The sequence below is a fragment of the Anarhichas minor genome, unplaced genomic scaffold, assembly GCF_050575085.1.
Source record: "Anarhichas minor isolate MPS153535 unplaced genomic scaffold, ASM5057508v1 ptg000004l, whole genome shotgun sequence".
Classification (NCBI taxonomy): Eukaryota; Metazoa; Chordata; class Actinopteri; order Perciformes; family Anarhichadidae; genus Anarhichas; species Anarhichas minor.
The window spans coordinates 16,424,021-16,451,146 of record NW_027466450.1 but is presented as its reverse complement, the minus strand read 5'-3'; the positions used below and the strand labels follow the sequence as shown (position 1 = coordinate 16,451,146).

General features: G+C 42.5%; 1 protein-coding gene across 3 annotated transcripts in view; it reads right to left on the bottom strand.

Annotated features, from left to right (window-relative positions):
- Positions 1-11,009: 11,009 nt before the first annotated feature.
- The window catches only part of man1a2 (mannosidase, alpha, class 1A, member 2), a 100,156-nt gene continuing 84,039 nt past the window's right edge, over positions 11,010-27,126 (bottom strand). For all 3 annotated transcript variants that reach the window (XM_076111305.1, XM_076111312.1, XM_076111320.1), the window contains 5 exons: positions 22,670-22,785; positions 21,364-21,583; positions 19,709-19,881; positions 16,873-16,988; positions 11,010-15,143 (listed from right to left, as the gene is read on the bottom strand). In XM_076111305.1, the coding sequence (XP_075967420.1) occupies positions 15,008-15,143; positions 16,873-16,988; positions 19,709-19,881; positions 21,364-21,583; positions 22,670-22,785 (761 nt within the window). In that variant the 3' untranslated portion in view covers positions 11,010-15,007. The remainder of the gene's footprint in view (positions 15,144-16,872; positions 16,989-19,708; positions 19,882-21,363; positions 21,584-22,669; positions 22,786-27,126) is intronic.

The window sequence follows — 27,126 nt, the reverse complement described above, 5'->3', positions numbered from 1 at the left end:
CCAAATCAGTAAAATAAGAATAAGACGACATAAAGCAATTGAAATGTAAAACAAATGAGTCAAAAACAGTGAAGGACATTTGGAGAAATGTATTTTTACAACCTCAGTAAAAACAATACCACAATAACGGTGAATTTTTATTGATTATCAACACTTAATACGATCAGTAGTCAGTTTATTGTATCGACAGGTGTTTCTAATAATCACACTGATGTCCAATGAGGACAAAATATATCAGAAACACGTCTTTAAAACAATCCTGCTTCACTTTCAATCAAACTGAACTTTATAATCCGTAGAGGAGACATTTCTTTTTGCTAGTTGTAGCTAAAAAAATGGATTCTATCTTCAGTTTTTATATATTTTCCATTTATCTGGAATAAACTCAGACTAACGACACACGCAAGCTGCTAAAAAAGAAGTTATTGTCTTCCATCACACCTCGTAGATGTAATATGTTTTAATACAGGACTGTCACAAGATATCTGGTCTATTTATATCACTTATTGGTAGAAAATAGTTCCAATAAAAGTAATAAAAGCAATTTTGATCCGTGCAAACCAGAACCCTCAAAGCCACGTTTAAACTTCTCCCAACATGTGAGCCTCTTCTTTACGTCGTGATGAAACAGCAGCGTGCATGTGTTCAGTGTGTAATGCACAGCTGTGGAGATCTGGTGCTGTATGCTTTAGAAATGGAAGAACAGGATGTTGTTTAACGGCAGAGGAAGCGAGAGGATGACGGTCCTGAAGGGACTCTCTTTACTACACAGGAAACACAGCAGACCCATAGTCTGGGTGAAACCCAACAACCTCCAACAACCTCCCCTGTTTCTATGGAAGTCACTTCATGAGAAACCAGAACATTCCTCTGTAAATCTACACACACACACACACACACTCTGGATTATTGTGAATGATTCAAGGAGGAAACCACAGGAGGACACGAGTGTGATGATGATTCCTTGGAAAGTAAAACACAAGCGTAGACCACAGAATGCCCCTTGCTGCCACAATAAGAGCTCGCTTTTATTTTGAAACCGAACATTTGATGACGATTAGAAACAGCTTGAATTTGACGTACAAAAAACAAAACAGGTTATCGAGAAATGAAAGCACAGAGTAGAAAAAGTGAGAATAATTATTGTGAAAAACACACACGTGTGTTCTCACAGGTAAAATAGAGGCTTCACTTCCAAACATCAAATTACATCATTACTTTTTAAAAAGGGAAATCACAGTAGCCCCGCCCTAAAGCATCCCCTGCTTTATGGTCTGTTTGACTCTAAAGCAGGGGTGTCCAAACTTTTTTCACTGAGGGCCACATACAGAAGAATATACCAAGGGCTGGGCCACTCACTGGAGGTCCGATATATCGCCTCACCCCTAGTGTGTTAAAGTGACCAAAATCAATCAAATGTGGTTCTCAATGTGCTTTTGTTGAGATTTAACAGAGAAAATGTTTGCTCACATATGTATGTTGAGCCGAACAGACTCATCATTCAAGAAGAAGGGAGAACAGCTCGGTGTCTTTCTCAATGAGAGAAGAATCTTGAAATCACGGACACGTATTTCACCTTTCTAGCAGAAAGGTTGGCCTTTGGAAAAGCACATTTGACTTCGGACTGCGTGGGGAAGTGCGCAACATTGAAGTTGTGCACTTGTGTCCTCGTGCTCGAATTATGTTGACAGTTTTCACAACAGTGTTGATCACATCGCCCAGCTGGACTGTCTTGGCACAGAGGGCTTCTTGGTGGATGATACGCTGCATTTTAACAGCCTCACCTCCGCTCTCTTGCACCTTGGCGCGCCATAGAGGCCATTCCTTTGCGCTCGCCTTTCATAGCTGGAGGCCCATCCGTTGTAACTCCACACAGCTTGTCCCATTCAGTCCCATCTTGCCATTTGCATCCGACACAGCTTCAAACATGTCCTTACCCGTTGTTGTGCTCTTTAGACTCCTAAGATGAAGCGGCTCCTCCGTAATGCAAAAATGATCGTCAACTCCCCGCGAAAAAAATGCACAAGCTTTATATGACACTTGATGTTTTAGGTTAGCTGGCGAGTCTTCGATTCGCCGCACAACTGTGTTTCTGGACATGCTAGCGTTGTTGAATTCCTGCATTTGTTCCGGGCACATTATGCCTGCGACTTTAGTGAGGCTCTGTTTTATAAAGTCACCATCTGAGAAAGGTTTCCCGTGGCGGGCAATGAGCTGAGCTACCTCGTAGCTGCTATTGTGGCTTTTTCTTGTGTTTTGTTAGCACGGAAACAATACTGTTGTTGAGCGAGCTGGCTAGCTGCCATTCGCTTAACTTTCTGTTCTCGCTCGGAAACTAGTGTAGGACGTGTCATCATCCGGGCTAAACGTTTCTTTGATTGCTCTTATTTTGTGGAGAAGCTGCGGGCAAATTCAAAATGGACCTATGGCCGCAATTGGCCCGCGGGCCGTAGTTTGGACACCCCTGCTCTAAATGGACCATCATCTACTATATGAACATCATGCTGTATTGAAGAAGACTTGAAACTAGAGATTGAGACCATAAACTCATGTTTACAATGTTTACTGAGGTAATAAATCAAGAGAGAAGTAGAGTCATTTTCTCATAGACTTCTATACAACCAGAGGAGTCGCCCCCTGGTGGACAGTAGAGAGAATGCAGCTTTAACACATGAAGCTTTGGCTTCACTTTACAGAACCAGAGGTTTCACCCTGAATAAAACATTTCTAGTCCCCCCCCCCACTGCTCATACTGGTCGAAAATATCACATGACTAACCAAGAACAAGTCTGAGAATCTATTCTGCATCATCAAAGTAGAATAAAACACAAGTCATAAAAAAGGACCGATATTATTTGAGGGGTTTTCTCAATATTCTCTTCTTGTCTTCTGGAAAAGATAAGAACCTGGAAACATAAATGGAAAACATTTTATAAATTACATTCATAATACAATACATTTATTAACATACATATATTTATAAAATACAACATATAAATAATATTATTTATCATTTATAATATATTATATATTATAAATATATAATATATAAAATACATTTTGTAAAGTGGTTGTTTTCCTGCAGTGATCACAAACATTTGTTTAAAAAGTTAAAAGTAGAGTCACATATATATTATATATATAATATATATATATATATATATGATTGTTGAAGTGTGTTTTTCTGCTCGTCTGGACAACGTGATGAGAAACGCTTCGATAGCTGCAGGAAACAAACAAACAAAGACTCAAGATGCAGTTTCTCTCTTGATGCTTCTCTCTCCGCTGCATCACCGGTGGTGAAAACAGAAGAGCGAGGAGGTGAGATGATGTGTGGAGCCGTGTCAGTGAGTCAGCACTGAGAGGAAACCAGTGGACCAGAGAGGGGATTCCCTCCCGCTGTGCATCATACTTTCTCTAAAACTGAAATGTACAAATACACACATCTGTTATGATGTCATCATTAACATCTATAACAACGTGTCAGCTGGTGAGGAGGGAGGAGAGCTTTTACTTTAATGTGATGACTGGAGGATTTTTATTATTATACATAAATCTAACAGCTCTGAGATCATCTTTGGAGAATAAAAGACACACGTGCAGTGAAATAAACTAGGACTGCAAGTAAGAATAATTTCTCTCAAGAAGTATAATATAGAAATATAGAAAAAAGATGCCAAGATCTTGCAGTGAACAGGAAGTGACCATATCTGGACTGAAGAGTGAAGTAGAGACGCCGCATAGTCTCTGGTAGAGACCTGTCAATCACCGTGTAGCCCCGCCCTAAAGCATCCCCTGCTTTATGGTCTGTGTGACTCTAAATGGACCATAATGTACTAAATGAACATCATGCTGTATTGAAGAAGACTTGAAACTAGAGATTGAGACCATAAACTCATGTTTACAATGTTTACTGAGGGAATAAATCAAGAGAGAAGTAGAGTCATTTTCTCATAGACTTCTATACAACCAAAGGAGTCGCCCCCTGGTGGTCACTAGAGAGAATGCAGCTTTAACACACTTTTCAGAACCGGAGGCTGCTGTCTGGTTTTTACCCGCTCACTGTGTGTAGTGAAGGAACGCATCCGAGTCTGGATATCCACCTCCTCTCTTCGCCAGAACATTTTTCTGAGGAATGAACCAGACTGGACTCCAATACTCAGTGGGATTACATTTGGGAAGTCCTGTTTAGATTGCCAGAACTTTAAAAAAAATAGTCTGAACTACGTCCACTTCTTATATCCAGTCAGTTTACTGGCTCACATTACCTTTATTTTTCACACTGAAACGTACACAACAATGTGTTTATCTCCTTTCTGTTCACTCTCCGTGACGCAACATGTGTTTGCAGGTGGATTTCTGTTGACAGAACAAAATATTCTGGCATCTTGTGAAGGTGTTGATATTTGTATCCGTTTGTGCCACGCCATCTGCTCACTCGCTGCGTAAATATCCAGTATGTATAAAGACCCCCTGAATAACGTATCTCTGAAAGGCGACGACTCTTGTTTAGGGATGAACGGCAGGAGGTTTGTTTCTGGGGTTGAGTGCATGGTTTAGTGTGTGTGTGTGTGTGTGTGTGTGTGTGTGTGTGTGTGTGTATGTATGTGTGTGTGTGTTGATCCCGTTGTGCAGATGGAGCTCTGCCACTGCCATCTGAGAGGTGACTCAGTGTGTGCAGGTCACGGTTGGGTAAGCAGCCTCCGCCATTAACACATTAAACACACACACACGATTGATTTGCATGTACCTGGATGCTAGTTTTGTACCCACACACACACACACACACACACACACACACATACAAACAAACAAACACCCACCCACACACACACCAGTGCCATTAAAGGTTCCACTACGTCTGCTGATGAAAACCTGTTAATCTTTTCAGAATGACTCAGTCGGATGGTTAAAAGCCCGGCGCTACCTCTGACATCATTTGTTTTTGGTTATCTTTGGGGACATTACCCCCCCCCCCCCTCCTCCGCCCATCACTACATAATCAAACCTAAGTCCTGCTCCAGGTCAACACATCTTGCTGGTGCAGGATAGTTAAATAGAAGTTCCCCCGTCCTCCAGTGATTTACGTCGCTTCCCACATAATTGATCGTGTGTATACGTGTGACTGAACGTTACTTCTTCTCCTCAGTGACACTGTTGTGTGGATTTTGTTTGTACAGACTATGAAAGATGTTTTAAAGTTTGGTTTTCATTGGAGGAAGCGATCTCTGCAGAGCATAGTCATTGATAGTGTTTGTTTTTTCCCACTGAAACCATCGTAATACGGCGAGAAAGAGAGAAAGTCAATGACTTGGGATGAAATTGGCAAAGAGAGCATGTTTGATGGAGAGAAAGTGACACGAGAGAGAAACGACAGAGCTTTAAAACGGTCTCTGTGTTTATGTTTTTACTTCAGAAACCTCCAAACTATCCGTGTTTCCAATAACCTCACCGTCTGTGTGGACAGCCCGGTATCACGGCAGGTCATAAAAGAATAGTCACGGAATGTAATCTATTGGTTTCCTGTACAGGGACGCTCAGAACGTAAACAAAATAACGTGAATTAGGATCCTTGTTCTCGGTGGAGACACGACTTAAAGCGAGTAAGCAACCGTCAACACGAGTGACGTCGTATTGACTAGACTCAACCACAGACTGTATATAAGAAGTGGACGTAGTCATCGTGACGTCACTCATTGGTTTGTGGACTGATGTTATGAAGTCAAAGCTTCATGTGTTAAAGCTGCATTCTCTCTAGTGTCCACCAGGGGGCGACTCCTCTGGTTGTATAGAAGTCTATGAGAAAATGACTCTACTTCTCTCTTGATTTATTACCTCAGTAAACATTGTAAACATGAGTTTATGGTCTCAATCTCTAGTTCCAAGTCTTCTTCAATACAGCATGATGTTCATTTAGTACATTATGGTCCATTTAGAGTCAAACAGACCATAAAGCAGGGGATGCTTTAGGGCGGGGCTACACAGTGATTGACAGGTCTCTACCAGAGACGTATACGGCGTCTCTACGTCACTCCTCCTCAGTCTGAATACGGTCACTTCCTGTTCAGTGGTGCAGCGCAGGGCAGATCTATTCCTCCTGTTCTTACCTTTCACAATAAAAGCCCTAGACTTGTACACATACAGATAAGTGCATTCTGTCAGTTAGCAAAAAGCAGGCCGTTGGTTCCAGAGCGAAGTAGCATAGCATCTTTTAGCTGCTTCTCCATGTTTAGTTCTGGCAGTAGGTGTTCATGACAGGTTCTGGCAGCTGAAACACATCTGAGAGGTATTTTGGTCCGGCTCCACTGCATGATTTATAAACAAGCAGCAGTGCTTTCAAGACCTTTCTGTCAGCCCGTGTACGGACCGAAGCATCCGAGCAACACGGTCGGTTCTTCTGGTTTCTGTAAGAACTCTCGCAGCTGTAATTTGTACAAGTTGAAGCTGTTTGATGGTCATTTTAGGAAGTCCGTCAAAGTAGTCAACCCTGCTGGAAATAAAAGCGTTTTTCTGAGTTTGGCTTCATTTCTTGAGATGGTAGAAAAACTGATTGTTATTGTTTTCACATGATTTTTAAAACAGATATTGCAATCAGTCGGTATGAGAAGTTTTTGACACAAAAATATTCACATTATCGTCACCCCCCCGGTGTGTAAACACCTTTAGAGCCTCGTGTTGTAAGACTGTCTTCCTGCTAACATGGGCACCAGATGACAATATGTTTATATGGGTCAATTTTAAAAGTCGACCTATGTTGTGGTTTAGCTTGGTTGGAAGAGTTTTTGGCATCAGGGCGAAGCAGTGAACCCCGAACATCCCATTTTAATCCAGACCGCTGTGACTCATCACGACATCACTTCCAGAGCTGCTGATTGTTCTCTTTCCTGCTTTCTGTCCTCGTGTAAACAGTTCAGCTAATCCAGGATTACCACGACCTCTGTCTTCCTCCCGCCTCCTTCATTCCAGAACATACCGAGGCCAATCGACCGCCGCCGCGCCAAATAAAACAAAGGAGGGAGCACGAGCGACTCCACCAACAGAGCCGCTCTGGATGTGTTCACGGTGCAGAGACAGAGGATCACCGAGTTTATGGTATGAACCTATCGTGATTTTGATGACATCCAACAAGTTGAGGCTGGTTGAAGGAGTTTCCAGTGACTGATGGAAACAGGGTGGTGCGTTCTTTGGGTGTTTTTTGTGAAGTGCTGAATGTGACACAGTGATGGACGCCGCCTGTGCTTTGTGTCAAACACGTCTTCCTCTGAACACAATAGGAAGCGGCGTTCACAGATGTTCAACTAATTATGTTCAACACACTCTCGCAGCGCTTGTGTAAAACTGAAAGCTGAAATACAACCAGGAGAGGAAAATGGAAACTACAAATATTAAAATGTACAGAAACACGGAGACCCTTTTAAACTCTAGCCCTATTTGTAGGCCTCTGCTCGAAAATGGCATACCCATACTAAGGAGACCACAATTCTGTAACTACAAGGTCTATTTTAATAATGTTTGATGTTATATAATTCAGATAACACTTGTGAGATTGTTGAGATGGGTAAATATTGTGTATATGTTGCTGGTTAATATAGTACATGAAGATATTACACAGCTCAAATTGAAAATATTCAGGTTCGCCTGGAAAAAATGCACTTTTATTGATATGTTTTTGAAATAATGCAGCTGGCTGCCTCAAAACTCTCCCAAATCATAGCACAACCGATCAGTAGTCGTAGAATAAAGGTTGACTGGGATAAAGTGAAGAATAAGAAAGTTATAGAGGCTTTAGTACAGAGAGGTCATGCGAGGTCGTCATTTTGGAACCAGCTGTTGCAGCTCTTACATTGTACTTTTATATACTATATAACTATATATTTCACTTTTGTTATCACTCATATTATTCAATACATCCAAATACAGCCGTTTGGAATCATTTTGAGAGCCAGGGTCCTCTCAGAGCCTGTTTCTGGCTGTCATCCATTGGGATTTTCTCAGTTGCTGTGTGTGTATGGGGCTCTAGCTCAGCCTATCATCGGTCGATTTCAGTTAATGAGCCCGCCTTCGACGCGTCAGAGTCTCAGGAAGGCGGGCGTCGAAGCCGGGTGTTGATTGACAGAATTTCCAGCGAGTAAAGATGCAAAGAGTGTCGTGCATCCCCGAGCGTAAAATTCCATTCGCCAAAAGTCTGACCACCCACCCCCGGGTCCCACAAGTTAGATTGACCCCCCTTCTACAGGAAACCGATGAGAAGCAGACAGGATGCAGTTGCCAACAATGATTCTAGCTTTGAACCGGATAATTTTCGCTGTTATTTTTGTGATTTTTTCATAAAGGTAAGCAGATGGTGATAATTTTTTCCGGTGAAGGGGACTGTTGTGTTGCCGTTGTTCACTCACAGCTTTGTAGTGGTTCCATGGAGAGAAAAACCGAAGGTATTTATGCGTTCTGCGTCGAATGCTAACGCTAAGCGATGTATTGGTTAGCTCGGTAGCCGTTAGCTTCGTGTTCAAATATCGATGTGCAGTAAATATAACGCAGATTTCTGCCCAGGAATTCGTGGTTTTATGCCACATTTTCTAGTTGCTTATATTAGTAGTGTATAGTTGTGTTTGGAGTGTGTAAAAAGTGACTTATATGATAGTGTTGTCCATACGTTGCTGTTTAATCCGGTATATGAAATGTACAAATGCGCTCTCAATGGGAGCCATTTTTGGACGATATTTGCAACCCCCCCTAAGCCCGAGAGCCCCCAAATTTGGGGGCGTCGAGTGCAAGTTAATGGCCTTTTATTGAGGTGAGTGAAAAGCCATTAAATCTCCAATGAAGCACTCAAAACTAGTGCAAAATCAACCTGAATATTTTCTCTCTTTGTCTTTTCTGTTGAAGACGGTTGAGCAGAAGATGGCATTGAAGGTATTCTCCCGTGTTGCTGGTACGTTACAAAACGAAAGACAGGTACAGGCAACAAAACCACTGAGTTAGGTTAATTAAACACATCATGGGTGAGCTTCTAATAACTGAAGAACCATCACAACCTTCCAGCCAGCTCTGCTCAAACCCTGCATGTTCAGACGTTAGCTTTGGTCCTTACTTCTCATCTCAAAGTGTAAAGTGTTGATCTGTAGATGGATGTGCGACATACTGAGGACGAATAATCATCTTTTAATTTCTGAAAACTTTCAACAAACTCCACAAATGCACTTTCAGTCGGCCACATTTAAAAGACAACAACCTGAGATGTGTCATAATATTAACGTTGAAGCTACAGGCAGCTACTGCTAACTCCCTGTGGCTCCCATCAACGCGTCATCATTTTATAATATAATATACGTTAAATGTTGTCTTTGTGCATCAGCAGCACAGCACTCCTCCTCCTGCTTACACGAAGAAAATGCAGAGACAAACGCACATTATGAAACCACTCACACAACGATCAATATTTAGTTCACGATATGCACGAACTTATCAGTGTGTGCTTACTGGGATCACAACTTTCCAGTTCACAGCCATCTTTGCAACAGGAAGCACCTGCTCGCTTCCCCTCCGACTATCTCAGACAAACACACCAAGAGCCCAAAAGTGCCAGGACACACACACACACACACACACACATGCACACGCACACACACACGCACACGCACTCACACACACCTCGAAAACCATAAAAAAGTTTTTTTTTAAAGGTTTAAATGTGGAAATGATCTCTCTGAATGTGGCGAGTCACTTTGTTAAAAGAGCTGATGTTTTTTTTGTTGAACATTTTGTACTGATTTAAATGTTTAAATGTGAAAGTACAGCGAGTACTTTAGAACTCAAGAGGGAACCTCGTGTGACTCTGGTGATGGTGAACAGATGCAGTCTGTGAATAAACAAAACCTGCGGCAGATAAAAAGGTTCTTATTAGCACGAGAGCTGCCATCTCGGAGGAAGCCGCTGTGGGTTTTGTCCAAACTTTGTTCTTTTTAAACACGTCTGAAGAGCGGCGACGGAGAACGAATCTTTAATTTAAAATGATGAGTTATTTGTTATAAACAGGTCAGTGTTTGATTGAGACGTTTTAGTGGTTAAATGTACAGTTTTGGTACATTTTTAGGAGCCATCCTTTGAATCAAGCAGTTGCTTTTGGAGTCAATGAAATCTGTCCAATCAGGACAATTTGTAACCAACCTGAAAGACGCCGTATTTCACCATAGATGTATATCGGAGGTGGACGTAGTCATCATGTCACCCTTGGATTTTGGCCGGCGCCATCTTGTTTTTTTTGCAACCAGTGAACAGGAAGTGACCATACCTGGACTGAGGAGGAGTGACGTAGAGACGCCGTATACGTCTCTGGTAGAGACCTGTCAATCACTGTAGCCCCGCCCTAAAGCATCCCCTGCTTTATGGTCTGTTTGACTCTAAATGGACCATAATGTACTAAATGAACATCATGCTGTATTGAAGAAGACTTGAAACTAGAGATTGAGACCATAAACTCATGTTTACAATGTTTACTGAGGTAATAAATCAAGAGAGAAGTAGAGTCATTTTCTCATAGACTTCTATACAACCAGAGGAGTCGCCCCCTGCTGGACACTAGAGAGAATGCAGGTTAAAGACATGAAGCAAAGAGCGCTTGCTTGGGATTTTTCCCAGGAATCCATGGCTCAATAACATGCTGCGTGTCCACAGGATCCATCATCTCTAGGCTTTCCATTCATTGTGTGTGTGCGCAGCAGTGCGATGCGTTTCGGTAGCTCCGCGGTGCTATTCGAGAGATGGGGCATCTGCCACATCTGCATAAAGTTGAGATCTAGGCCACTCGCCTCCTCGTAAAACTCTTTAAAACTCAACATTTTTAATCTTCAATGAAAGACAGATTCAGCAGCTGCATGGCTCATTTCTCCCCTCAAATGTTTTCAGAAACACATTTCTTAATATTAGAGCAAGTTTTCCGTGTTCGACCTCGGTGGCTTCATCTTCATCTTCGGACCTGGTGAAAGTTAAAAACAACACGGAACATCCTCCTCGTTTCTGATCACTTTTCATAACATCTTTATTGAATTTGTGTCTCAGTTTTAAACATATTTACAGATACTTTAATTTGATCTTCTTTTTTTTTTTTAGTTCAGTAAAAATACAAATACAGAACACTCAGTTTTCAAAATCAACGTCGGTCCCAGCGACTCGATGGCCCAGGTACCCCCCCCCCCCCCCCCCCCCCCATAAGATATAGGTGTTGATGTCAGCGTGATGTCAGCGTGATGTCAGAGACTGAGAGCCAACACTGAACTGCATCGATGGGTTGTTGAGCGGAAAGAGAAGATGATACCAGATGATGGAGAGAATAATGTGATGAACGTTTGTACGCTGATCTACACGCTGAAGAGGAGCTATGAGACGTTCCTGTTTCATTTATTTATAAAAAGGGATTAATTAAATATAAACTCGGTTCAGAAGTTTGGCCTTAAACCAAACCAACATGTTGACATTACATATCAAAATATAACCTCCATCATAAGACGTTTAAAGTATAAGGCAGATATCATTTCATATGTTTAGTGTTTTATGTCTTATTATCTTTATTCTATATCACTCTCAGCTAATCCCATGACAATAAAAAAAACTCTGTTTAGCAGCCCCAAACCCATTCATCTCTAAAAAACACGAAAATACATCTGAAGAAAAGTTATCTCCAAAAGCAGCTGGGTATTGTAGTTTTTAGCAAACGTCAGTGGATTTGTTGGGGACTACTTCCTGCGGTGGATTAACACACATTTGATGTCTAGTGAGTATTTGTGGCAGCAGGACGATGTTTAAAATACACTCCAGTAACGACGGAACATGTCGTGTCTTTAGTAGGTGTTGGACTCTGCGGCACAGAGGACTGTTGGTTTTGGGATTAATTGACAGTAAATAAAAGTGATCGATCTTTTAAATCACTCCTCAGAACTCATCTTGAGTATTTTATTTCCACTTAACATATTAACATATTTCACTGCAGTCCTGAAGTGTTTTTATTCCTGTTCCAACCTTGTAAAGCACTTTGTAACCCTGTTCTGAAGGTGCTGTATAAATAAGGGTTACTGTCATATTATGAATAAGAAAGAGGAGAAAACGTCTCCAGCTTTATCCCGTAAATCTGGACTTTTCTCTCCGTCTGTCTTCGTGTTAGGCTGTTTCGCATTTTGAGGAAAAAGGAGATAAACTACGACTTTAAACGCATCGATCAGTCGGTCCGTTCATTGATACGTTTTTAGATTATCTTTAAACAAAGACTCTCTGAGCGGTTGTCTCTTAGTTTCTTCTCTGCGTCTCTCAGAGGACAGGAAATGTGTGTGCAAACAAAAACAACAGGAAGTAAGTGAGCATCGAAGTGACAACACGCACTCAAAGCAAAGGGCGTGAGAAGAACATCGGCCGACAATAAGGCTTCAAAAGAATCAAACAGAACAATAGAATCTCGCTGCTTTAGTTTAGTTTCTACTAAAAATCTTCTTTAGAAGTCGAATTCAGTTTCCTCTCGTTCACCTAAACCAGTCGGTTGATATTGAACATCGCAGATTCACGTCACACAAACGGGCTTCTTGACGAGCTCACACACACACACACACACACACACACACACACACACACACACACACACACACACACACACACACATTGAGCCCATCATTAAGCCGATTGTTTCTGTTCTTTGAAAACAAAGTGACTTTTCTTTTCTTCTCTTGAGAACAGAACATGGTTGAATCTCTGCAAACATGCAGCAGGCAGACTTGAACTGAAAGCTCTATGCTGATGGGGGATGTAGTTTTTTCTAACCTACAGTTACACGATTATTTCAACTCAACAGGCTCCTCCCCCCTGCTGCCATTTTATCCCCTCCTTTGTTTTTATAAATCTTTTTATTTTATTTAATCTGCATCACTACTTTTCATTTATAAAATAAGTCACATTTATATCATTTTTTGTCTGATTCTTGTGCACCGCTCACACTACATTCTAGGGGTTCAGATGATGTTTCATGAATGTGCTTTGAGTCTCTGAATCTCAGGACTTGAGTTGGGTTCAGACTGAAGCGTCGACGTCAGCGGGAACGAGAAGCTTCTCCTGCAGCAACACTTCTGGCTGTGAGTCGGTGCAGATCTGTCTCAGAGTGACTGATCGACGCAGCGTTCAGTGAATCTCTCTGGAGCAGAGTCTACCGTAATATTTAGTAACGGACTGTATCATCTGTTATCGGAGCGACCGGAGCAGCGAGTCTGCTTCGTGTGTCGGGAGCGATAACGGGAGGCCGAGCTTTGAGCTCTGACTTCTCTCAACGAGGCCGAGCTCTCGATACATCGAGTTCATCTCTCCGACTGTCAAACTCGGACACAGAAGAGAAACCGTCAAGACTCAGCAACGGATGTGCATTTTAAATTACAAAGAAATATTTAAAAAAGTCTTTGATTGGTTCCATTTCAGAATGCCTGACTTCTCCCAGAGCTCAATTTCTCCAGATTTAAAGATTTGGATGATATTTATATATATAAATATATATAGATGTAGATATATAAAGTGTTTCATACTTTGCCAGACTTTCCCGACTCGTGTGAGAAGAGACTAAAGGACTATCGAACTCTTACACAGAGGAGAAGTTATAAAGACTCATCAATGAATGTGCATTTTAAATTATAATTAAATGAAAAAGCATTCCTAGAAGAGACTAAAAGCCTCAGAGCGTTTCTTCTTGTTGTGGTTCAAACGTAGCCGAGAGGAGAAGGACCGAAACATTAAGAGATTATTTTGAACACGATGATGAGTTCATGCAACTTACAGTTAGAGGAGGTCCAACCGGTGATGATGATGATGATGGTGGAACAGAGCAAAAGAGGGATGTGAGCTCAGCGGGTGAGACGCCATTTATTCAGCTAGCTCAGTGCTACACTTCTGCTCGCCTCCTTCTTCACAGACCTCCCGTACAAAGTGCACAAATAAATGATTTACAGCAGGTTATTTTAACTCATACACAAAAGCCTCGTCTCACAATGCGTGACCTGAAATTGATGAAGGTGGGATGAGAGATGAAGATGAGAAGCAGGAAAGAAACTTTGTTTTATTTGTCATGGAGGAGAGATTTCAGCTCCCAGCAGCATCCGAACACCGGTAGCAGCAGAATGTTTGGTGTTGTCTCTAAACGTGGAAAGATGAAGATGAGGAGGATGAGGAGGCCTGCTGCTGTCACCGTGTAGTCACTGTTCCACTTACAATGGTCCACTTTTCTGAAAAAGGAGGATTAGAAGAGGAGGAGGAGGAAGAGGAGGGGGCTGTCGCCACAGCCCGCCCTCACAACTGAAGGTTTGAGTTCATCTGAAGATCAAACAGGAAGTGGAATGGGGGGGGGGGGGGCTCAGGGCGAACTCAACCCTGTGTCCCCCAGTAAGGATTAGTCCAAAACAAAAAGCACACCTCATCAACAACAGACCCTGCAAAGTCCTCAAGTCCGTCTGCCTGGAAACAAAAAAAACAAAAGTCACTTCCATCGGTACAGCGTCAGACACGACTGCGTAATCCTTCACAGAAACCCCACAATGCACTCTGAGTGCAGCAGCTCGAAAGTCTGTCCGAGTTTGGTCAAATCTCAAATCAACACGAAAAATAATAACCAAAAAAAAAAAAAAAAGAAGAAAGTAAATCAAGCCTCCGGTTTGGGAGCTCGGTCCTTCAGAGTGGAGAGGCTGAGCAGCACACCCGCCGTCTTCCTGCTTGAAGCAGAGAAGACGGAGAGATGGACAGAGTCGAGAGAGTAAAACACAGAAGAAGAAGACGGTGGAGACTCAAACGTCCTCCGTCCTCCGTCTCCTCGGGGTGACGTCTGCAGTCCAGACAGCAGCCGAGTCTGTAGAGCTGAATGTAAGTTTATCCAGTGTTGGTGGGGGTGTGGTGTTTCTTTTTTTTTTTGGAGGGTAGGCGGCCGTACAGGTGGAGCCCACCTGGTGCCGTGGAGGAGAAAAGATGCCCCCCCCCCCTCCAAACGGTCCGTTTACTGCTGAGCCGGCTCGCTGCCGGGCAGCGTGATGTTGCCGAGGTGCAGGACAGGAAGAGGGTGAGCCTCCGTGTTGAAGACCCAACTCTCAAACGGCATCAGGTCGTCGCTGGAGAACAGCAGGTACAGATACCTGGGGGGGGGGGAGATAACGAAGGGAGGAGGAGAAGGATTGGGTGAAGAAGGAGGAGAAGAAGAAGAAGAAAGAAGTGAATGACGCGCAAAAAACAAAAAAAAGACAGGAACAAGCAGGTTTTACCATGAACGCCATCAGCTCTTTAAGTCAGTGGTTCTCAACTGGTCTGGCTGCGGGACCCACCATCACCCCTTAATGACAAGCCGCGACCCACGACCCAAATTATATATATATATTTATATATATAATTTGGGTATATCTATATTCAAGAAGTCTAGTAGTAGTAACGTCTCTGTGTAGTAAACAACTGCCAAATCAAATAAAGAAACTACACATCAATTATATTTTAACAAATATTATTCTCATTGTTCAAATGTAACTGGATGGATTATAAATAATGCATAGAAATGCATAAATAAATGTTCTTCTCATTTCAAGTAAAATAACGGCTGGATTAATAAATAAATTACGTAACAAAATTAATTTTAGAAAAATTATTTTCACTGAATTGCCCTGAAGCTTTAAATTCAGTTCATTCAGGATGAAGTGAAAAGGCCACAATATTATATATTTCTCATCTTCTAAAAAGAGAATTTAGTGTTGGAAGAATTCACCTCTATGACTCTGGTCTCTCTGGCCAATTTTCTCTTTTGGAAATCGTCCTATGATTTGACTTTCTCAACTCACACCTCAACAGTCCTGCTCTGCGGTCTCTTTCCTCGTCTCTCCCCCGTGTGTCACGGTGTGTGTACATCTCACTCAAGTCAGGAAACTTGTCAGAATGCCCATATTTGATTGGCTGAGCTGCATCACGTGATGTGATTCACAACGCACTGGTCGGTGTTTTTCCTGCACCGCTGAACAAGTACCGTAAATGCTGGAATAATTCCGCTGCATAAAAAATGCCCTTCAAAATAAAATCACATTTCTTATTTTTTTTTGGTCAGTCAAAGGCCCGCGACCCACTGAAAACGGGTCCGCGACCCACTTTTGGGTCGCGACCCACCAGTTGAGAATCACTGCTTTAAGTCATCTTTTCTACGTTGTTTGTTTACCTAAAGTCTTTAGATCTTTATTCAGAAACCAGTTTGGTCATAAACGGGAGACGAAGATCAAACCTGACGTGAGTTTAACATCGTTAGTCTAATTAGAGCTGACGGGACTTTCACAGGTGAATTTGGGCGGATTTTTCACCTCAAAAAACTCCAACTAAAGCCTACACTGAATAACATCTGCACTGAATAACATCTGCACTGAATAACATCTGCACTGAATAACATCTGCACCGAATAACATCTGCACCTAATAACATCTGCACCTAATAACATCTGCACCGCATAACATCTGCACCTAATAACATCTGCACCGCATAACATCTGCACCTAATAACATCTGCACCGCATAACATCTGCACTGAATAACATCTGCACCGCATAACATCTGCACTGAATAACATCTGCACTGCATAACATCTGCACTGCCAGCAGCAGAAAACATCCACGGAGCTGCCAGCAGGGGGAGCCAGAGAGCCACGTTAGAGAGAGCCTCCTTCATCCATCACTGATGATGATGATGATGATGATGCCTTTAAAACACTTGGAAATAACAACAGAAGCCAGTGTGTTCACTTTCATTAGCAGCCTAATCGCGTTCATCACAGACGTGATTAATTAAATGAATCATCAAACGTCATTTTCATAATGTATTTATGTATTCTTGGGCTCACTTGAGCGTCTCGGCCAGGAAGAAGCTCTGCTGCACGTCGTCGTAGGTCGGGTTGGAGGAGTAGACGTCCTTCACTCCGGAGAAACCTCCGCTCACCCGGCAGTACTTATCGATGGCCTGGGAGGAGACGAGGAGAGAGGGAAGGAGGCGAGGAAGAGGGAGAGGAAGGGAGAACATGAGAGGAATGGGGGAAGGGAGGAAGGGAGGGAAAGAAGAAGGAAGTCAGGCGATAGAAAGGGAAGTGGTGGGAAATAAAAGAGCAAAGAGAAAAGGTTTTAATTTTAATAAGCTTACGAAGCATGCTTTAATTAATTTCTTTGCTTGTGACAGATTAGAGTCGTGGGGAGAGACCCGAACAGGAAGCAGCAGCACAACACGATTACCACCAACGCCTCCATTTACATTCCATTCTCCAAAAACGTTCCTTTGGTTTGATTCAACGTAACGCTGCGTCTCAGTATTCCTTTAAGGTGGCTTCCGTCTCCCTAATCGGTCATATTTTATTTTAATCTGAATATGTCGTTGGATAAAAACAAGTTGTGGATTTTGGAAATTATTTAATTGATCTATTTTTCAATAATTTGGACTTTTGGGCTCTGGAGTTATTGGAAATGTTTGGATCACATGAATCAGAAACACTTAGTATAATACTCTCATAATAATATAATACTATCAGTGTAGCCTGATGTATAAATACCCGGTTTGAACACAATGAATAGAAAAAGTCAACGTTGTGAATGAAGTTCTGAAGTATCCGCTGCAGCCCTCGTTGATCCTTTCTCATCTCTAATATCTAAACCAGTTTAAACACTAAACAGATCTCACTAAAGTAACCGTGACGTCCCCATAAAGGGTCAAAACCTGAGAGAATATCTCAACATATAATATATCACTTTTTACCCTCCTGACTAAATGTCGAGTGTCGTTTTGGTTCTGAGGAAGAAAAATTCACCTTCTACTGTGCCCCCCCCCCCCGTCTACACACACACACACACACACACACACACACTGAATGCGGCGGCCGTGCAGCCGGTGACTCTGGCGGTTCGTACCTTTCTACCTGTGTGCTCTGTTGATCTGTAATGAGAACTTGTTAAAGTGAAATTGGTGCCTCCATAAAAATTCTGGCTGCGTTACACTCCAGCTCACAGCTTATCGACTTTCACTGTTAACGCATGTAATTGAAAGAATTATCTCCGTCCTTGTCTTTCAGTCTCTCTCTCTCACACACACACACACACACACACACACACGTAAAAGCCAGAGGTGATGGCAGCTGTGAAAAGAGGAAGCGTGACAAACAGAGGCAGGTTTGGTGTAGCAGATGGATGCAGCTGGAGTACAGGGGTAGTGTGTGTGTGTGTGTGTGTGTGTGTGTGTGTGTGTGTGTGTGTGTGTGTGTGTGTGTGTATGGAGGAGCTTTGAGGCAACATACAGAGGAGATTGCAGGTGTTTGTGAGGAGTGTGTGTATGAAGACGACAGTAAGACGTCGGGCTTGAGCCTCAGGCGTCGTGTGAGAAAGTTACGAACATTAAATGAAACAGAAAGAAAGAAAGAAAGAAAGAAAGAAAAGGAGATTTTAAGACGTAGAAAAAACATAAGAGAAGAGAGAGCAGAAAGTATAAAATCAGTGGAGCATCCGAGACGGCCCGAATAAATATTTGACAAATGTATTTGCTTTCCGCGGGAGCAGCAGCCACTTACTCCCACTCAAAGGAAACGAGGAGGAGCAGCTTCACCGCTTCAAATACACAGGTGACAAGAAGACTGGCAGCAGAAAGAAGTGAGAGAACGTGAGCGGATGAAAAGAGCGGGAGATTGAGATTGAGACGGAGGAGACACGTCGACTGCTGTGGAGAAGACGAGCGCTTTAATCCTCTCGTCAGGAGTGTAGAGGGCTTTCATTTCTCTTCTACTTTCATGTTAAAATCACAGAAGAAGAATAAATATCCGGTTCACCTGCAGGGACATGTGCTCTGCAGGTGAACCGGATAAAAAACGTTGTTGTTTGTCATGTTTTTACTTGTGTAGCGAATGGGCGACAACATTTTGCATCCCCGTGTTGCGTAATGACAATAAATTAGACCGCGACGCTCACGCAATTGACACTCGGCTAAGCCCCGCCCCCCCAAGCTGCGATGGAGCCCACACTGTCACTAACTGCACTCCATGAAGAAATACTCTCTAGTTCATTTTAGAAAAACGAAAAAAGGGATTTCAGAGATGAAGCAGACAGAAGAGTCGACAACATGTGTTTGAAGGAAATATCCACAACAGGATAAAAAAGATAAAGATAGAAGCTGACGCTACAGATCTTCAGTAGCTAGCGTAGCATAGAAGAGCTAACGCTAGTTAATGATGTGCCAACGTTAGCTCCGGAGGTTTTTAACCTAGAAACGTAATGCTTTAAAAGTGTGTGTATATATTTAATGTTTTGTTATTTAAAAAAAACAAAAACGTTAAAGTATTAAAATACAACCTTTTTTTTTCAAAAAACTGCTCGTCACAATAGCTTAAGATCTGTATTCAACCTGTTCTAAACTAATTTCTACCTAAATTATAGGTGTATTTGTAGTATTATTAGACTACATTTCCCATAACCCCCCTGTGTTTTTGCTCTCTCTCTCTGCAGCTGTTGCTGATGATTCATGAGGTGAACCTTTCCTCTAAACTCTCTGTTTCACGTCTGTCCTCCAGTTAACGACTCCGGCTTCTCTCCGTTCAACAAGCTCTTATAACTGAACTCGTTCAGTCTCACCGGATCCTTCCTGCTCGTGTAAAAGCAGCACAACATGAATATGGGATGCATTTAGTGATGAAGAAGTCTGTTGTTTACCTGCGCTGCCTCCCAGCCCCACTGCCGATATTTGGGATCGTGGGTGAACCTCCACATGTACCAGTAGGTCTCGATGACCTCCGGCCGCAGGATGTAGTACTTCTCATTCTGCCGCACGGCCACCGCCTCCAGGCCGCTGTCGAACTTAAAGGCCTCCGGGCCCAGCTTCAACACTGGAGGGGAGGAGGGGAGAGGAGATGAGGGGAGGAGGAGAAGAGATGGAGGGGAGAGGAGATGAGGGGAGGAGGAGAAGAGATGGAGTGGAGGAGGGAAGGAGATGGAGGGGAAAGATGTTGAAAGAAGGAGAGAAGAGAAGGAAGAGAAAGAAGGAAAAGGAAGAAGAGACAAAGGAAGAAAGTCAGGAAGGTAAAACAATGAAAAAAATGATTACGAGGAAAACAGGAGATGACATAAACATTGTGTGTCTGTGTGAGTGAGAGAGAGTGTGTGTGTGTGTGTGAGTGTGTGAGAGCGAGTGTGTGTGTGTGTGATGAAGCAATACAAATCCTGCTGCTCATTAATTTTAATGCATTTTCATCTTCTTACATCGACTGTGTTTTCTGCCAATTAAGTGTGATGAGTATTACGAAAAATTACTGCTGAGCTGAAGGAGGTGGTGACAGGACTGTCTTTGAAGGGATTAAGACACACACACACGCACACACACACACACACACACACCTCATTATGAACTAACAGGCCAACTTTAGACAGACTGACCGTCACCTAACCAGAAAGTTCTCTCTTTATCTCTCCCTCCCTCTCTCTCCCCCTCCATCTTCATTTGTTGCCTCTCCTCTTTCTCAGAGCAACCTCACGATTTCTGACCACACACACACACACACACACACACACACACACACACACACACACACACACACACACACACACACACACTTTCTTTGTTATTGATCCTCGTCAGGGAAAAACCATCCCAAGCAGGTGTTTTGAAAGGTCTCCTTTAAATGGATGATATACAATAATCCACCTGCCAGTCTCTATGAAAGACTATGATTAATAAGAAAGATACAGTGAATGTATTGTGCTTTAGGTTTTAGGACCTAAAGTCACTGCAGCTGCTCCACTGATCACTTTTCTTGAAGGTGTTTTTGTTTCTTTAAACAGTATAAATTAAATAAAAATTAAAGTCTGGTTTGTATGGAAATCCCGAGAGGAAGGTGAGAATTATCTTAATTTTCCTCATGTCTTATCTGAAGATATCTTATCTGTTTGTTGTTGTAATACTCATTCCGGCCACAAGAGGCTGAAGTGCACCATTATCCCCAATTTCTCCATGCACTCTAAACACAAGGTAGGTATATAGTGTGTTAGGAGGTTATGCAACATTACTGTCATGTCTTTATTTTGGCAATAAATTAATTTGAATCTGGTTTTGGGAAAACATAAATGCATTTAGTCTTATTTATAACATGTGGTAGTGGAGATGTTTCTCATTTGACTCTCAGGGCTTCCGTAGTTTGACATTAAAGCTTTAGTTCATTTTGAGGGCACAGATGTGCATTTACAGAGCACGATAGCAATAATGACGACGACAACAATAGCTACAACACCACTGTCTAACCTTTACTGCGCTACCATGGCCGCGTTATTCAAACGTGAAGTACGTGTGTGTGTTTCCTTGCGTCCCTCCTCACCTGTCCTGTCGTAGGACTCGTGGCAGGTGTGTGCGATCTCGGCTCCCAGCTGCAGGTAGTGTCCGGCCTTGTCGTCGGGCGAGCCGTCGGCGCCCAACGCAAACATGCCGCCGGCGAAGCAGGCCAGGTGGCCCATCTTCCTCTCCAGGTGGCCGTTCTTCCACTCGCCGATGAACGTCAGGCCGCCGTTGGATTTGCGTATCAGGTGGCGCTCGATGGCCTGGAGGGGAAGGGAGAGAGTGTGTGTGTGTGTGTGGATGAGAGCGTATGAGATGTGGAGGTTACAAATAGAATATTAAGTGTACATATATGTATGAGTGTATTTGTATGCAGGTAGGATGTGTGAAATGTATGTGATAAGGTCGACAGGGTTTTTATTACAGCAGGAACGTCGGTGAAGGTTACGAATGGAATATTAAGTGAGTGAGTGTGTGTGTGTGTGTGTGTGTGTGTGTGTGTGTGTGTGTGTGAGACGTTGACATTGAGTGCATGTGCATGAGGGTCAAACAGAAGAAAAACAGAACAAAGAGCAGAATATGTAAATCCCTCCACATCCCTCCGCTCTGCAGCATCTGCTCCCTCTTAATGACTGACAGACGTCTTCGTCGGCTACGGAGCGCTAACAGCTGCTTCCTGCTAAACACACTTTCACTTTATTACTAAACGAAAACAAGAGCGCACCTCTGTTCTGTAACCTACCGACCGAACTGACATGCTGCGCATAACAAACATGCTAGTGGCATCCTCTCCTGGAGGACGTTGGATTTGGAGGAAGCGGAGTGAAATACAATCAAGTTATGAGTTTGTCTTTAGTGCGACGGTTTAAAGTAAAGTCGTGTTTTTAATCATAGAAATAGAATAGGAGTAGAACAGAGACTCCCTTTCAGATCAACGTAGCTGGATGGTCAGAGCGGCGGCCATTTTTAGCCATTGTCGTAGCGGGCTAACTTGCGTGAACGCTAAACAGATTTACGACAATGTGAGGTTTTGAGTTAATGTGTAAAATTAAGCTTCATCCACACTCTCCTGTCACCGGCTCTTTTTCTGTAACCAGTGTAGCATTTAAGCGTAGTGGCCTTAGCTGGCTAACTAGCCGGCTAGCTGCTAGTTAGCCAGCTTGCTAATTGCACCATGCTTTAATGCTACACACTGGATACAGGAAGTTAATGTTTAGCTTTTACAATTAGTATTTCATCTGTCCCAGCTGTGTATTTATTTGTTTTCTTCATATTACACACAATGTGTTTAAGTTAAAGGTGTCTCATAGGTGGTCAGGAGCTGTGGGAATAACATTTTTGTATTTTACCTCGATAGCGTCATCGTAGGTCTTGCGAGCTTCCGTATCCGTCTTGTCCGACATGAGCCACGCCTTCAGCAGGTACTCGTAGAAACTGTCCCCAAGTCCTCCAACAGAGGTGTGGTCTAGAGAGAGAGAAAGAGAGAGAGAGAGAGAGAATAAATAAAGTGTTAAAAAGTGGAGGAGAGGATAAACAGTGAGAGGAGATAAGAAAAGCCAAAGTGAATTATTTATTCTTTATTGGCAGAGAGCAACATATGGCATCAAAAGCATCCATCAGAACCGTGGGGGTGGTTCACGCACACGCACACGCACACGCACACGCACACACACAATATTGGCAGCGTTTCTCTCTCCTGGTTTTCTGTTTACTGTTTCCCTGATGTGCTCACATTTCAATGTCCTCAGTCGTCCTCTTGGACGTTTACACAGCTTTGATGGCCGTCCTGATTAGCAGGACATCACAGAGAGAGGAGATGGGACGCAGCCAGCACTCCATGAAAATAACCTATTTTCTCCAGAGGGAGTTTTGAGCCCAGTTCATCTATTTTCTAACAGCACTTTGGTCTATTTCACTGACCTATACAATATTGTCAGTGAACACACGAAGAGAAACATGTGCATTTAAGAGTTGCTGGATTCTAATCTTTTATGAAACTGCAAATCTGCTTTATTAGTTTGATTTTATTTTATTAGTTTGATTTTATGTTAATTTGTTTTTGTGAACTTCAGCTAAATCATTGCAATAGATTGATAGATCGACTTTATTTCAGACTCAGGGGCCAGATAATAGTACAAAGAGTTTTTTTGTTGGTTGTGCAGTTTTTCAAAGTTACTTTAAAGTGAAGAAAAGGAGCCATTATAGAATACTTCATGTTATACTATTAAATTATATCAACCTTACTTAATAATATGCAGCTGTGTAGCTTAACTCATAACAATGTTGTATTAGTAGTCTGAATCTGTAAAGTAATTAAATGTATGAGATACATGTAGTGAAGGAAAAAGCACAATACACTATGTATAAGTACACTATGAAAAGTACATGTACCTCAAAATTTAACTTAAGTACAGTACATAAGTAAATCCTAAATCTCAAGTGTGGTTGGGGGAGCAATGGTGGACGGAAAATATTCCTCCTCCTCCTCCTCCTCCGTGTTTCTATCTCCTCAGCTCAATGTCATCATAATCTGTATCTGATGCTTTGTGTCGCTCCTAAAGAGATTCTCTTCTGCATGTGATTAACATACCCGTGGGTAAACGGAGGGATACACGAAGACAAAAGAAGCAATGAATTATTCAAGCATCGGACCTGGGGGGACAGGGCCTTCTCCGTTGCTGCCCCCTCCCTCTGGAACTCCCTGCCCCAACACCTCAGACATTCTTCGTCACTTGCCACTTTCAAAACTCCACTTAAAACTCACCTATTCAAATCTGCTTTTAACCTCTAAAGTCAGTCATGTATGTTTTCTTTCTTTCTTTTCATGTTTATTTTATTTTATTTATTTTTTTCTTACTGTTATGTCGTATATTTTGTTCTTATTATAAATGCTTCTATTGTTTCTGTTTTTAACATGTAAAGTGTCTTTGAGTGCCTTTTAAAGCGCTATATAAATAAAATGTATTATTATTATTATTATCTTTTGAGAGAGAGAGAGAGAGACAAAAAGAGAGAGACAGAGACAGAGAGAGAGAGAGAGGTGGCAACCTCCGGTTCTGTAAAGTGAAGCCAAAGCTTCATGTGTTAAAGCTGCATTCTCTCTAGTGTCCATCAGGGGGCGACTCCTCTGGTTGTATAGAAGTCTATGAGAAAATGACTCTACTTCTCTCTTGATTTATTACCTCAGTAAACATTGTAAACATGAGTTTATGGTCTCAATCTCTAGTTTCAAGTCTTCTTCAATACAGCATGATGTTCATTTAGTACATTATGGTCCATTTAGAGTCAAACAGACCATAAAGCAGGGGATGCTTTAGGGCGGGGCTACACAGTGATTGACAGGTCTCTACCACAGCGTTGTCCGTGTTTTTGTCTTACAACTTTAACCCTGACAGTTAATTGTAATAGTTTGGTCGCTTTAAAATGTTTTGAATCACCACCAGCCCTGAGCCACCTGGGTTTCATCAGAGAGATTGCATCACCTGTGTCACCACCGAGCAGGAGAGCTGGAGAGAGTACCAGCTGGAGCAACACGTTTCATTGTGCAGTAAATACATAAGTAAATACCGAGTAAGGTCCTTTAATTCTTTACAAACTGTTTATTTTCATGCGGAAGCCGGTCGTTCACCCACAAGCCAGCAGAGAAACCTTGATTGACTGATCAATCTCAAACACCAGCAGAGAGACCACCTCTAACCAAATAACACAAATTAAAAACACAGAAAGTCAAACAGCTTATTTAAAATTCATAACGTTGACTTGGCTGAGAACACAGTGAACTCGGTTGGGCAAACTTTTGGAAAAGACGAGATACTGTAGATAAAAGATGTACAGACGTCCTCTCTCTTTGGATTGGAAGTCAATACTGGTCTGTTCATGCTCAGAATAATTCATTAGAGAGAAAGAGAGAGAATCTCACTCACTATAATACAGTAATACTTTAATACAGTCACGATATAACAAGACTTTAACCATGCAGTCTTTGAAATATGAGACTTACATACAACCTGATTGTACGAACGTAAACAAAGGTTTTCTTCTTTATTTCTGAAGATATCAAACCTTTTGTGAAATGGCTGATTTAGTTTGAATCATTGTGATATTTTTACTTTGATATCCACCGAGGAGGTTCTGTCTTCGGTAGAACTACGGGAACATCTACTGGCCCCATTCTCTTGAAACTTGGTGGCAGGGTGAACCATCGGCCAAAGAGCTGATCTCAATCACGCTGCGGATACACGCACTATCTTTCACTAACGGAAACAGGCGTAGGCCCGAGGTCTGCCCTCTCCTAGAGCCCCCCTAGTATACAAACACGTTCCTATAGAATCGTCTTACAGACCTTTAACAATGCAGAGTCTTATATTCACTCACACTATGGACACTTGTGACATCTTCCTACAGACAAGCTTTTTGTGAGAAGTGCTTTTACGTTTAACTAACCAGAAACTCATCCTGTCTAGAGGCTCTCAGTCATTTTCTTTTACAATAAAATATGTGAAAACACGTCTGAGGCGATTGGCACATGAAAGACAGAATCCCCACCTGATGTATCACAGGGAGCACAACACAAAGAACGAGTAAAGAGCTGAATCACAGCATCAGATCAGAGAGGAGATAATAAACCACCCACAGCTCCAACTGGCCTTTAACACCAGAAGCAGTGAGGAGGAGAATAAGAACGCAGATTAAAACACTTTCTTGCCGTTTGTATTTTTCTCTTTTCCTTCTACCTTTCTCTGAGTTTCACAATCACCTCCCACACTCCGTCAACATCCACCCACACACACACACACACACTCTCACAACCCCACTCTTCTTCTCTCCGTTGGGTTTCTGCCAATCAAAACAAGGGATCCGGATCACGTAGGGTCGGCTAAGGAGGCCGGCTTCAAACGCTCTCTAGAACGTCTTCACAAGGCTTCCAACACACTCCGGGTTAAAACAGAAGGACGAGGGCACTGAGGCTGCTGAGGCAGCACGAACACCTTCTGTGTGTGTGGTTCTAAATGAGTGAAAGCATGTTCGTATTGAGGCGGTCCGGAGTTATCTTTCTTAGTTCTGGAGTGAGACGTCCTCTCTCTCTCTCTCTCTCTCTCTCCGTCTCTAACTCTTGTTGGTGCAGCCCAGCCTTAAACGTGTACTGTGTTTGAGCCTGAATGCAGCAGCAGGAAGTTATTGAATCTGAACGACTGTAACTTTATGAAGCTGAACCTGAATGTTACAAGTCAGATGTATATCTGTTCTAGTGAGGATTCATTCTAACTATATGGAAATACAGCGATGAAGAAAGGAGTGTTTGACAGACTCGTCGTGAGTAGGGGAAAAGAGGGAGTGGGTGGTGTGTGTGTGTGTGTGTGTGTGTGAAGAGGAGTGTGTGTGTGAAGAGGAGTGTGTGTGTGGTAATAAGGCTGTCAGTCACTGCAGGATCTCATTAAGACAGAGGAGCTCAGCCTCATTCCTCATTAGTGTGGCTTAACTACCGTCTACACACCTACACTACACGCACACACACCTACACACACACACACCTACACTACACACACACACCTACACTATACACACACACACACACACCTACACTCCACACACACACATTCACACAGTGATACTTTTGCACACACATGCTTCTACCCTTCAAACAGTTTCCAAACACAGGCCCACATTCACGTATTCTCCTCACAATTTAAATGTTCGTAACTTAAACCACACACACACACACACACACACACACACACACACACACACACACACACACACACACACACACACACACACACACACACACACACACACACACACACAC